We start from the raw sequence: 14,457 nt of genomic DNA on the forward strand, positions 1-14,457 counted from the left end.
ACACTGTCATATAAGCCACCCTTCTTCATACACTCACAAGGTTTTTGTGGGCATGTCCTGGTCTTAAAAGGCTCAGTGATGTCTCATATCAAAAGACAAGCTGTCAGTAGTAGCCATGACAGGGTCACTACAGCTTTTTTTCCTAAGGCTTTAGTAGGAAATTGCCAATTAGAAGATTCACTAACTGATATGAATTCTTCATGTCTTTGAAATATGAGGATGGTGCTTTTTCTTCAAGTGATGAAAATTTATCTTTGGCTTGAACATTTGCATCTGCCTGATAAACACTTTCTTGCTGTTCATATTTACTTTGCAATGAATAAATATCCTTTCAGGCTGAACCTTTTGACTTGAGTTCTTTCTCTCTCTCTCTCTCTCTCTCTCTCTCTCTCTTTCTCTCTCTCTTTCTTCCAAGTTTCATTTTCATTCTGGCTTTCTTTGTACATTTCCTCCCTCCACATGCCTAATCTACGTTCTGTCTGAGAAGCAGGTCCTGGAAATTTGCCTTTTCTACCTAAAGCATGTGAAATTGTCAGATAGGTTGGTAGCGTGGCACAGGTGCCCTGGTGTATCAGCTCTATCCAGTCAGTGTGCTCTCAGACTTGAGCTGCGCCTCTGACTTCCTCACTCTGTTGTGCTGTGAGGGATCATGCCGGAGTTTCCACCTTAGAAACTCTTTTGCGTCTCACCTGGTTAAGAGGAACTACAATGATGGCAATATTGTCCTCAAACTCATGTAAATAGTTTGTGCTGGTTCCTTGATAATTATCTTGGGTTTTTTTTTTTCTTTTAAGATTTATTTATTTATGTATATGAGTACATTGTTCGTGTTGTTGTCTTCAGACACACCAGAAGAGTGCATTGGATCACATTACAGATGGTTTGAGCCACCTTGTGGTTGCTGGAAGCTGAACTCAGGACCTCTGGAAGAGCAGTCAGTAGTAGTACTTTTAACCTCTAAGCCATCTCTCCAGCCCGATAACTATTTTATTCTTAATAAAGTAGAAGACAGACTACTGCAATAGTTCAGACACTGCACAACTTGCTAACACCTTTGGGGGCATCTTATGTAAGGGTTCTAAGTTTTTGACCACTTAGTTATAAGATTGTGGAGGTAGAATACAACATCTGGTTGTTTATGTAGATTCTATATGACAATAAGTAAAAGTATAGACTACAAACTATAAAAGTACAAAACGAGCTTAAACAGTTCATACACCTATATCATCAAGGACTTTTTATTCTATCAGAAACGAATAATCTTGTTTTTAAAAAATTGTGGCTTGAGGACTGGGAGGTTAGCTCAGTTGGTGTTTGGGAACTTGTCTAATATATACACGGTGCTGGTTTCACTCAGTACAGAAAAAACAATGTGGGTTGACATATTGGTAGATAAAATCCAGCAGTTTGAATAATGAAGTAGCATCAAAGACAGGAGCAGAAAGTACTATTGCCTGGCAGGTTTTTTTAGATACATACATATTTGTGACATTGAGTACTGAGTCTGAGTTTTTGGCTAAATCTACTTCTTAATCACATTAAGGCTTTTAAGATTATAAAGTTTAAAGTGGACATAATGGAAAATGCCTGTCAGCCCAGTACTCTGGAGTCTGTTTCAGGGGATCACCAAGCTCAAAACTAGCCTGTGCTATATAGGGTCCTATGTCTTTGTGTGTGTGTGTGTGTGTGTGTGTGTGCGCGCGTGCGCGCGCTATATAGGGTCCTATGTCTTTGTGTGTGTGTGTGTGAGAGAGAGAGAGAGAGAGAGAGAGAGAGAGAGAGTTATAATTCTTCTTTATGGGTTTTTACTTAAAGGAAATATCTGTTCTTTATTTTTATTTTAGACAGTTTGGCAAGCACCATGTATCACAGGATTGACACTCAGTTTTCAGTTTTCACTTTTTGTGATCTTTGATGATGATTAAGTCTTAAAATAGGCAATGCTAATGTCTTTTCACATTGCTTCTTTTTGAGGATAGTATTTCCCTGTAGTTGTCATTCAAATGGCCCGTGGGAAGTTGCTTTATTTCAAGTGGTACTATCAATTACATGCGTATCTTTAACTCACTGTGTGCTTTGCTTTTAGCATCTTAGAGATTCTCTCTGTTTTTAAATGCTCTGTGAAAGAGAGCCTAGCCCTGTTGCCATTTTGATTTTAGCACACGTAACTGATTTTGAATGTCCAAATGCGACATTAATAAGTCTTTGCTTTTTTAAAAAATATTTATTTGTTATGTATACAGTGTTCTATCTGCATGTATGCCTGCAGGCCAGAAGAGGGCACCATACCTCATTATACATGGTTATATGAGCCACCGTGTTATTACTGGGAATTGAACTCAGGACCTCTGGAAAAACAGATAGTACTCTTAACCTCTGAGCCATCTCTCCAGCCGAAGTTTCTGCCTTTTAGGCCTTTGAGTCTGTGCTGTTAAAGCCACTGCAGCAAAAATGCATGATAGCCTGTTGGATTTGGATCTCAAATGGCTTTGCCTGACTCTGGGTCAGAATGTGTGTTATTTCACTGATAATGATTGTTTACTAATTTTTGTTATGTTGTTGTTGCTGTTGTTGTTATTGTTAGACAATTCATGTCAGTATTGTTGTGAATTATATTGCCTGTTTTTCTTATGTTTCTCTAGGCTGCCAAACTTTTTGATGAAGAAGGAAGGAAAAAATTCTTTACACAGGATATGAATAATATTCTTCTGGAGTAAGTGATTTTTAAATCTTTTTCTTTTTAAACCTGTACTAGGAATAAATCTCAATGATAGAATACTTGCCTGGCATTCATGAGGTCCTAAGTGGAAAGAAAGAAAAGAGAACAGATGACGAATTTTGCAGGCTGCTGAGAATATAGTTAGTAAAGTGCTTGCTTAGCATGCTTGAAACCCGGGATTCGCATCAGCTGGGTGTGGTGGTACATCTGTAATTCCAGCACTTCAGAAGTGAAGGATGGACAGTTGAAGGCCATCCTCAACTACATTGTGAGTTCAAGGTCAGCCTGGACTACTCTATCTCAAATAATAAACTAATTAATAAAAGCTTTGCAGAGAGTAGTGATGTATGCCTCTAATCTCAGCACCAAGACACTGAGGCAAAAGAACTACAAATTTGAGGCTAGCTTGGGATCTAAGTTGAGAGTTGAAGAGATGGATCAGTGGGTAAAATACTTGGTATGCAAGCTTGTTCTTAATTTGAATCCTAGAACCCAGATGAAAGGAGAAAACCCACTCCTGGTGTTATCCCTTTAGCTCCACACACTTGACATGCATTCACCCACATCTGCATACATGTACTCCCACTGTAATAAGTAGGTGGTTGAAGGGCTAAGGATATAGTTCAGCTGGTACAGTTCTTGCCTTTAATTTATAAAGGTCTGGATCAGATTTCCCAGTGCTGCATAAAACTGAATGTGGTGCTTTATACCTATTGTTTTCATTACCTTCATACTTAAAAAATAGGCTTCTCACACATAAGTATGTTTCTAGCGGAGTAACAGTAGAGTTCTTGGTCAGCCTCCATTTTTCAGTTTGAATGCAGGTGTGTGGAAGAGATGTGTGATTCATCATATACTTGTGCTGATTAGGTTACGTTTAACTCCAGAGTCCCTAGACAGTGCAGCTGTTACTCATCAGGTTGTCCAAGTTCCAGAATGAGCTCTCCCCAGCCATTGTTTCCATCCTTATATACTAGAGCAGCTCTTTTCTCATGGCTAATACTGGCCTTTGTACTCTTTCCCATTCCATTTCACTGTTCTATGATAGAGGGAACGTATTCTCCCCCAGGGAGTGCCAAGAGCCCATCCTTGTGCTCTGGCAGCACAGGTAGACATACCATTAGCAGTCCACTAAGAGGCTTCTCTTTTTATTCTTTCCCCATCTGTCACAAAACAAATCTCTTAATTGGGAAGCTCATATACTTTTGTTTCTCTTTTAAGGATATATGTCTTTTTATTTCATGTGTGGGTATTGTGTTTTATTAACAAAATAAAGAGCCAAGGATCTACTTGGTAGAGGGCAGGTTTGGTGAGGTGGGAGAGGTACCTTGGGAGGCCCATTCTGAGGCATTCCTTCCCCCTGAGCTAGCAGCCATTCAAAGCAGGTGTAGTATGGAATAGAGTTTATTTGGGGCATAGGAAGGGGAGAAGAGACGGTAGTAGGGACAGAAAAAGATGCACACGGAGGTGGGGGTGGGGGCCTAGGGGGGGAGGAACGGGAGGAGGAGAGGCCTGCCTTGAGCACAGGGAGTGAGAAGGGAGAGGGGGATGGAGAAAGAGGGAAAAGGGGGGTCAGGGAGAGAATAGAGTCAGAGAGAATAAGAGAGCGAGGAGGCGGCAAACAGCTCTCTTTTATAGTAAGCCAGGCCTACCTGGCTGTTGCCAGGTAATTGCTAGATGGCGCCTAGAAGGAATGCTAACAGGTTTTTTGCCTGCACATATGTTACTGCACCATGCATGTGCCTAGTGCCCAAACAGTTTCAGAAGAGTTTGCCAGATTCTTTTGAACTAGAATTATACACAGTTGTTAGGTACCATGTGGTGTTGGGGTTTCTGGAAGAGAGTTAGGGCCCTTAAGCATCTACACCATCTCCCCAGCTCCTCCCCACACGGCTCGTCCTTCAAGTCCGCAGACTCAGAGCTGCCTGGTTTTCCATAGTCACTTTTTATTGCTTCTGGCCTTTCTTTCTCTGTCCTAAACCCACATGCTGAGGGTATAGACTGAGTTGCTGCTGTAATAGCTGTGATGATTATTTGAGGTAGAATACTTTGACATTATTACCCAGGTGTATTGGCCTCAATATTACTTCCTTTTGTTGAGAAAGAAAAGATTAGTTTCATGGTTCAACTTTTTGTTCATGGTTGAATTTGACCTGAATCAACAAGTATACACAATATACTCACTTGATTTCCTTCCCTGTTACCTGAAGCAGGCATTCCTCATAGATAATGAACTTCTGACTGCCTAGCACTAGTACTCAGATTGCACTAGGTGTGCACTCGCAGTTTGCTGGACATGAAAACCAGTGACTTTTTAAATTGTCTCCTTGAGTTAGTCTAGAATCTCTTTGTACCTGGACAGTTTGTATTTTACTTTCAGACTCAACTAATTTTGCTAACAATAAGACAAGTCTAGAAGTCCTTCTGTTGGGAGCCTAGGCCCTTAGTAACTGTCTAGCCAAATGGCACCAACCAAACATTTCTGAGTAGCACTCATTAAACATGACATTTCCCAGTGTCAGTACTTGTATTTAACCTTCTGTTCACATTCAGTTTTTTTAATATCAGAGATTTTTTTCTTAACCAGTTGAAAAAAATGTGATTTTTGTCTGTTCTACTTTTTTGAAATTACAATATATCTATTTTTTCCTTTGTTTTGTTTTGTTTTGTTTTCTGTGTAGCCCTGGCTTTGTAGACCAGGCTGTCCTTAAACTCACAGAGACCCACCTACCTCTGCTTCCTGAGCATGGAGACTAGCGGTATATCCAACTACCACCCAGATGGAATTGAAGTATATCTTAGAGGTGATAAATTCATTTGATATAGATGGGTTTCTAATCTCCCTGTATGTTGTCCAACAATTATCTATGGTGACTGGACATAATTTGTTACAAAAAGCCCCAGTTTCTTTTACTTTGTTATTTTTTTGTTTTGACACCAGTCTTGCTGTATAGCCTTTGCTGGCCTGGATCTCCTACATAGACCAGGCTGGTCTTGAATTCAGAGAAATCCATGGCACCTCTTTCTGAGTAGGATTAAGTGTACACCATCAACCCAGCTCAGAGCCTTCAATAATGGCCTTCAAACTGACGTCTGTTTTGTTTTGTTTTGTTTTTCAGTAGTAGCTGCCAATTATAATCTTTTCCATTTTTAGAGATACCTTATTAATATTTTCTCTCTGCTAAAATATGGTAATTATTACAAGCCTTGCAAGTTTACTTTTAAAAGAGTAATCAAGCAAGAAGAGAAAAGTATTAATCCCACTGAATGAGATTTAAAGACCACCAACCCAAATTTTTTGGTCAAATTAAGCAAGCTTTATTTTCTGTCAGACAGGGCTGTCTCCCTAAAATGGGGTTTGAGAAAATAGCATTGAAAGTAGGGCTTATGTAGCCCAAAAAGCTTGAAGACTGAGGAGTTTGATAGAGGTTTTGATCACCTAGGAGCTTGGCAGTACAGTTCAAAATTATTTAGAAATTTATCAGGACAGAGGTCAGGGTATAAGGTGTGGGACATGTCAAATTCCAGAAAATGGGTCGAGACATGGTCAAGAGTTTTGTGGAAAATGGGAAGGAACTTATTTTGACCTTGTAACAAGATGGCTTCTAATCTTAGATAAAGTCTGGCTAGTCCATCATTGCCCCCTTGTCTTAGGTATACCTTTCAAATCCTTTTTAGGGAATAGTCATTTTTATCTGGCAGGGAGCAAGTATTGACAGTTTTTTAACTGGCGAGGGGTCAAATTTGTATCATGGCTAGGGTCTCTAATTAGAAAGTAAAGAAAGAGGGCTGGTGAGATGGCTCAGCAGTTAAGAGCACTGACTGCTCTTCTGGAGGTCATGAGTTCAAATCCCAGCAACCACATGGTGGCTCACAACCAACCAAAATGAGAAACAAAAAAAAAAATCTTTGGGCCGGAGCAAACGGGGGCTGGAGCAAGCGGCACAGAGCAAGAGGGAGAAGGGAAGGGGGGAAAAGGAAAGAAAAGAAAAGAGAAGAGAGGGGAAAGGCAAGGGGGGAGGGGGGGAAGGAGGGGAAGGGGAAGAAGGGGAAGGGGAAGAAAAAGAAAGAAAAAGAAAGAAAGAAAGCTAGCTAGTTAGAAAGTATAAACTTTTTCTTAAAGCCATCCTCTTTGTTCTGTATAGAGCAGGTTGAGTACTATATCATTGTAGAACTATTTCAGTTAATGAATTTACTACCTGTTGATAAATCTTGGTCTGTTAGGTTTTAATAGGTATATTTTTTGACAATGAGGGGACTTGGTATGCCAGTAGGCATTATATGTAGCCACTTTGTCCCCTTTGGCAGGGAGTCTCCTTTGGACCTAATATTCCAACCTCTGTTGAAAATAAGGGGTGGTGTCTTCTCTTCTGTAACTGCTTCTTGGCTGAAATTGTCAGGACCCAGGAAGGCTGGAATGTTAGTCAAAGGCCAGGAAGGAGATTCAGGCACTGGGACTGAATCAGAAGCCATCTGGCTCATTGATCCTGCTGGAGAGACAGAACACTCATGTCTGCTGAACTGGTTCAAATCACCTTGCAGCAAGTCCACAGCTCTCCAGTTTTGTCGAACAAGTTGTGTCTGGCATGATATAGATCATCTTTGAAACAATTTGTAGTGAGCAGATGATTCCTGGGTGGTGTTTGTCAACCAAGTAGAAATCTGCCAGGACAGATAGAGACTGGAGACCGTAAAGTTAAGGAACTTGAAAGAAAAGTTTACGTTTGGACTTTCTCCCTACGGGGATAGGTAATAGGCAGGGAAATTTAGGGTGCTGATTGTCATGACTTGTGACAGGTCGATTCAAATTGCAAATCAAGAAGCTTATTTAAATAGTTTTTGGTTTTTTGAGCCAGGCTTTCTCTGTGTAGCCCTGGCTGTCCTGGAACTCTCTCTGTAGTCCACGTTGGCCTCAAACTCAGAGATAGACTTGACTCTGCCTTCTGAGTGCTGGGATTAAAGACATGAGTTAACACTGCCCAGCCAAAGCTTATTTAAAATTTTAAGTTTACAAAAAAAAAAGTGAGAGTTTTAGATAGGTTAGCTTTGAACATTTGTAGCTACATTGTTTGTAATCTGTATTGAAATCCACATTGTAGAAAATGCAGCAGCTAACAGGTCTGTCTGTATACTAGCTGGAGTAGACTCATGGTTTTGAACAAATTGTAAACCAAAACTATAGCGTTGGGTTAAAAAGCATGAACATTCTGTTCTCTGCTCAAAAGGCTGGCTATACAGACTCTACAGCACCTTTAGGTCTATAACTTAAAAGCCAGCCAGTCTTGAGCTTGTGGCTGGTAATGGTAGTTAGTGCCTCACCAGCTTGTCAGAACTCCATTGATCAATGTTAAAACTCTAGTATAACAATAGTATAGCGAGGGAAAGCAATCTAAAACTTTTATTTTTAAATCACCTTTTAGACTCTTATAAGTTATTCAAGTTTTTTATATCCTTAGATATTTATAACTTTCATTTATATATTTTAAATTATTTTAAACCTTTATGCTTTATATGAACCTTAATTTTTTTATCCAGGTATTTAAACATGTAATTGATTGAGAGAAGTCACTGCAAATTAAGGTTTTTTTTTTTTTTTAAGTAAAGGAATAGTAAAAAGTTACATCTGAAACCTGTTTATACTTGAATGTGAAGCCTGTTAGCCTGTGAGTTTGCCTTTTTCATCATGAGAACTAATAGCTCCAGAAAAGCAAGGCCTATTAGTTTTGGTGGTGGTGGTGGGTCTTTTCGTTTTGTTTTTTTTTTCAAGACAGGGTTTCTCCGTGTAGTCCTGGCTGTCCTGGAATTCACTTTGTAGACCAGGCTGGCCTCCAACTTAGAGATCTACCTGCCGCTACCTTTCAAGTGCTGGGATTACAGGGGTGCATCACTATACCTGGTTCAAGGCCTGGTTTTCATATTGACTTAGGCAGAATAAAGATAGTCAACCCAACAGTGCCCACCCACAGTGTGTGCAGGGCCCTGGCAGCAGGTGAGGTATCGGGCAGTTTTCCCCAGTGGTTAGCATCACCATAGTCTAGGTCTGTGTCTCAACCATCGCCTTTAGAGATCTGATGGTCACCTCTAGGAGCTGACATTTCTATCTATCGTAGGATTATTTTTCCATTAAATAGATGAAATGTCATATTCAGTAGAACTCTATAAAGTTGTAAGGGCCATTTTACTAAGTATACCTGATTTTAAATAAAATTTACTTGTTTTTAGCTGTTATAAGTTTAACCTTGAAAACATATATAGGAGTATAAACAGTTTATTTCTATAAATTTTATATTTAGTATGACTATAAGTATATTTTGGACATATTAAAATTTTGGTTATTTATTAGGTAACTTATTACTAACTTTTGTATTTTAACTCTTTACAACAAGTTACTTGCTTTTATAAGATTAGAATTTGTATTTTATCCCTGTTAGCCTTTAAAAAATGAAACTTTATCAAAATGAAACTATAAGTCATGAGAGTGGCAACTTTATTTTCCTAGTCTTTTCATGTTTCCTGGTCTTTTCCTGGCCTTTTCAATGTTTCATCATTATAGATTATCATAGTCTCTTGTCTGACTCAGTTTATCAAAGCAGCTAAAGCTTAATAAAAAGAAGAGGCAAGGGCTGGCGAGATGGTTCAGTGGGTAAGAGCACTGACTGCTCTTCCAGAGGTCCTGAGTTCAAATCCCAGCATCCACATGGTGGCTTACAACCACCCGTAATGAGATCTGACGCCCTCTTCTGGTGTCTGAAGACAGCTACAGTGTACTTATTGTATAATAAATAAATCTTTTTAAAAAAAGAAGAAGAAGAAGAAGAGGAGGAGGCAAAGAGACCATGTATAGACTAAGTTAATTTTTTTTAGCCTGAATAAACTTTAAGTAAGGAAAGACATTCTATAGGCTCTTTGCTGTTGACTGCTTAGGTTATTGTCCTGCTACATCATAGGATAGGGATATCTCAGGGCACCTCTGGGAGCCCTGTTATATCTCTTAACAGAGAAGAAACAGGGCACAATCATAATCTGGACAAGACAAGACCAAACTTTAGCAATGTAAATAACTCAGAGCTTAATATCCAGGATTCATTTGTGGTCCTTTGGGTTCCTCTAAAGGGCCCAAGGCACCTCTCTGGCTCCACCCTTGACAGCATCCTATATAGCCTTCCCCCTGGGCTCCAGTTGGCTTCATTTCATTATGGCTGCTGCTCTTGATGGTCAACATATGGCACTGGCATTTCCATATTTGCTCAGGTCCCTCACTGCAGTTGGGCCACATTTTCCTCAATAGTGTTTCCCAGACTCCAGGAATTCCAATCCTGCTGTATAGTGCCAAGGTTTAGCTGCTCTCCATGACCCTTTCATGCCTTTTAAAACTAGTACCATCTTGTTGACTCTTCTTACATTACAAAGTTTGGTTGCTAACACAAGATAGGTTTTTGGATATAAATGCATGGAGGTGCAGCTTTAATATTTTATTAGTAAGTATTCTTTAGTCTGGATAGAGGTGACTAAACTGTAGTTGGACAATTATAGGAACTAACTTGGTGTTGGGCTAGTCCCTGGGCATTGGTTTCTACCCATACCCTTGAATCTTTGTTGTATAGACGAACCATATCTTTTGATTGGGGACAGGACTTTCAGGTAGAAGATATTCTTCTGACATCAGGTACCCTTACTGTCCCAGAAAGGATCCCAGCAGACCGGTACCAGATGTCATAGCAGGAGATGCCTTACTTACCAATACTGATAGAGGTCTCCTCAGACAGATGCTTGCCAATTTCTTTTTGAGTGGCAGTTCTAAGAATCTGCCGTTTGGTATGTCTTGGGGCCTTGAATTATCTTCAAGGTCCACACCTCCTGAGGCAGCAGTCTGCTCTGAATTTGAATTGGAGTCTTGATCTCTCTGGGGCCTCCAGAAGTTATTAAACCCAGCTAATAAGAGTAAAGGCCACTGAACCAAAATTTTTGGGCATTAAGCAAGCTTTATTTTCTGTCAGACAGGCTGTCTCCCTAAAGTGGGGTTTGAGAAAATGGTATTGAACATAGGAGAAAGTAGGGGTAGTATAGCTCAAAACTACAAGAGTGGGGTTTCCAAGGGTTGTGTTACCTAGGAACTCGGCAGAGCAGCTCATCAGGGTAGAGCTGAAGGCATAACAATACGTCAGATTCCAGAGAATGGGTCAAGACATGGTCAGATTTAAGTTACACAGAAAACTGGAAGGAATTTATCTTGACCTTGTAACAAGATGGCTTCTAATCTTAAGATTGCATCAGGCTGCTCCATCAAAATAAAATAGCTACTAGGCAAAATGCAGATTTAACAGTTCTCTGCTCCAAAAAAAGGAAGCGTGACCAATCATTTACACTAAATTGAATAAACTGTTAACTACACAACTGTGTCACAGTTACGATAGGGAAACAAAAGTGAAGAAATAGCATGGACATATAGCTGGGTGCTAGGAGCTTTGCCTTTCAGATACCTTCAGGGAAAGTACTGTATGGAGTGTGGGAATGCGGGTTTGGAAACATCTACCTTTTTTTTGCTTCTTTTTTCCTTCCTTTCTTCTTCCTTTCTTCCATTGATTGATTGATTGATTGATTGATTGATTGATTTTCAAAAGAGGGTTTCCCTGTGTAGTCCTGGCACTTGCTTTGTAGACTAGGTTGGCCTTGAACTCAGTGACCTGCCTGCCTCTGCCTCCCTACTGCTAGGACTAAAGGTATGTGCCACCACCACCTGGCTCCTTTATAGCTTATATGCTGCTATGTAAAAGGGATTCTGTGTTGTTTACTTTTGTGTGCTTTTTGTTTTGTTTGTTTGTTTGTTTTGGTCAGCATCGAGTTACAGCTACAAGAACTAGGTCCTGTCATTCGTAGTGGTGTCTACTCCCATCTTGAAGCATTTGTGCCATGCAATAAGGAAACACTGGTAAAACGTCTAAAGAAGTTACACCTTAATGTTCAGGTAAGTGGAAGAGTAATTTCTACATCTTGGGTTTTGTAACCAATAAGCAAAAAGATGTTTGCTCAGAGTCTTTGCACATACTTTATAGTTCTATCTTTAATAAACATGGGATGTTACAAAAGGTTTTGAGAGCCCCTTCTTTAGGGATGGCAAGATGAGAGTTGAGAAATTATAGTTCTTTCTTGTTCAAAGCAAGTTAATGAATAAAGAAATTGTATTACTATCTCATATCTTGTGTTTTTGCTGGCAACTTCAGACATTGGCAGTTAGAGCCAAAATTCAAATGACAAAAATGAGTAACTGATAAAATAGAACTAGAAGTAGAAACATTTTTTAGTTTTTGTTTTTTGAAATGGTCTCACTACAAAGCTTTGGCTAGCCTGGAACTCACTCAAGACAACAGGCTGACCTTGAAGTCACAGAGACCCAGCAGCAGTGCTGGGATTGAAGCTATGCACCACCATACCCAGCCCTGAGAAACACCATTTGCATAGTATAAGATACTTTATTTTCCTTTTTGCAAAGGACATAAGACCTAAACTAGCCCAGGGTTTACATTTGGTTGCTGGGACTTTAGGCCTTCACCATTTTGCTTGTTTTTGTTAGTGTGTATTTTTATCTCCTGTATGAATATTCTACCTGTAGTAAATTGGTGTACCATGAATGTTCATAGTGCCCACAGAGGGCAGAAAGTGTTGGCTTCCCTGAAATTGGAAGCCAAGGTTGTTGCTAGCTACCATGTGGGTTAGGGGAGCAGACTCTGGGTCTATCTGGGTCTATGTGTCTTTCTTTTCTTTTCTTGAGATAGGGTCTTCCTATGTAACTCAGGCTGGTCTAGCGCTGGCTATATAAATCAGACTGGGTTAAAATCATGTACAACCATGACTGGCCTCACCTCACCTGGTTTTATGCTTTTCTAAGAATCAAAACTACGGCTTAATGCATGTTAGGCAGACCTTCAATCTGACCTACATCCTCAGCCCCAGATTATAAAATATTCTGGCCAGCTGTAGTGGTACCACCAGCACCAGCTTTAATGCTGCATTCACATACCAGCATTCTGGAGGAAGAGGTCAACCTATTCTACATAATGACTTTCAGGACAACCAGAGCTACATAGTAAAACCCCATCATAAAAACAGCAAGAAAAAGAAACAAAAAACACAAACAAAATATTTTCAGAGAAACATTTGAAATTTGGTATTTGAAGTTATTTAATATTCCATTGGATATGGGAAAAAGACACCATCTATCTTGTTCTTGTTGCTATTTATATAAGCTTTTTCATACCACTTCTATCCATAAACATTGTATTGCAAGCTTTACATTGTTCGAGCTTCATATAAATAGAAACAACTTGTTTTCTGTAACTTGCTTTCTAGCACTGTGCTATGCTTCAGTTGTAAGTCTACATCTAAAACTATTGCTACTGATGTGTATAAACTTCTCTATTATATTAATAGATCTCATTTAGCTTCTGTTTTCTGTTTATGGATATTTGATATTTTCCAGAGAGGTTGTCTTAGTTATATAATTCTTCAAGAAACCTTGATAGTAAAGGATGAGATTTTTTTAAAAAATGATATATTATTCCAGATACCATTATATGCTTAGTTTATTAATTGATATCATAGAATAGTTAACATGATTTCTAGTCATTTTCATGTTCTAAATATATCTTTTATCAAAAATTATAATGTTTTGTTGTTTTAGGACTTGGGGTGCAACTCAGAGGTAAAGATTCACTTACTTAGTATGCCTGAGTCTCTGAGTTCAGTCCTCATTATAAAAAAGCAAAGAAAATCAGTGAAGAAACATTTAAGATATTTCTGGGCCTATGACAATAATAAAGGTTTTAAGCACTAAGTATATGTTATTTGCAAGATGAAAATGCTATTGGCTGATGTAAGGTGTCAGATATAAAATTCTTTCTTTCTGTGCTAAACCCATATGGAGAAGAGTTTCTGTTTCTTTCATTTGGCCTTGAATTTGAGTTTTGCTTGCAGCATAACTTAAAAATGCTAACAGCAGCTGGGACAGCAGGATGTCCACATCGGTAGTCACCAGTTTTGTAGTGTAGTATTTCAGAGTAGTGTCTTCTTTGGGTCTCTCTTCTAGCTAGGAGTTAAACAGTAGTCTGGGCAATGTCTCTCCCATTCTCTAGTTTATTTGCATTACAATTAATTTGTAAAACTTATTGACCAAGCCTTGGGCTCATGATTAAGAATGTAAAGTAGCAGGCAAAAACTGGGACTCTGCTTGGTGAGATACAATCATCCTAGTTTTGCCTCCAATGTGCCTTTTTGGTTTTTTGAGACAGGGTTTCTCTGTGTAGCCCTGGCTGTCCTGGAACTCACTCTGTATACCAGGCTCACCTCGAACTCAGAAATCTGTCTGCCTCTGCCTCCCAAGTGCTGGGATTAAAGGCGTGCCCCACCACTGCCCAATGTGCCTTTTGACAAATCAGTGCTGTTGGAGAAAATAGCTGTGTTAGATAATCTTTTCAGGTCTCTAATCAGTATGTGAAATGTGATTTTACTATTGAAGTCTGCTTATACAGTAAGTTTTGTTAGGATGTTTGTAAAAGTTCCAAATGTATCCCCTTCCTAGGATGATCGTTTAAGAGAACCTCTACAGAAGCTGAAGCTGGCAGTTAGCAACGTCATGCCTGAACAGCTGTTTAAATACCAGGAGGACTGCCAGGCTCGCAGTCAAGCCAAATGTGCCAAGTATGTACCTCTCCTTTGAGCTGGCTTTACAAAAAACACTTTAG

The 14,457-nt window shown here is 39.4% G+C and overlaps 1 protein-coding gene across 1 annotated transcript in view; it reads left to right on the forward strand.

The window, feature by feature from the left end:
• Nucleotides 1-14,457, forward strand: part of Ubn2 (ubinuclein 2) — a 78,839-nt gene that overhangs the window by 33,585 nt on the left and 30,797 nt on the right. Inside the window, exons 7-9 of the mRNA NM_177185.4 lie at nt 2,643-2,713; nt 11,555-11,684; nt 14,295-14,413. Coding sequence (NP_796159.3) covers nt 2,643-2,713; nt 11,555-11,684; nt 14,295-14,413 — 320 coding nt within the window. The remainder of the gene's footprint in view (nt 1-2,642; nt 2,714-11,554; nt 11,685-14,294; nt 14,414-14,457) is intronic.

Source organism: Mus musculus, chromosome 6 (genome assembly GCF_000001635.26).
Source record: "Mus musculus strain C57BL/6J chromosome 6, GRCm38.p6 C57BL/6J".
In the NCBI taxonomy this organism is placed as follows: Eukaryota; Metazoa; Chordata; class Mammalia; order Rodentia; family Muridae; genus Mus; species Mus musculus.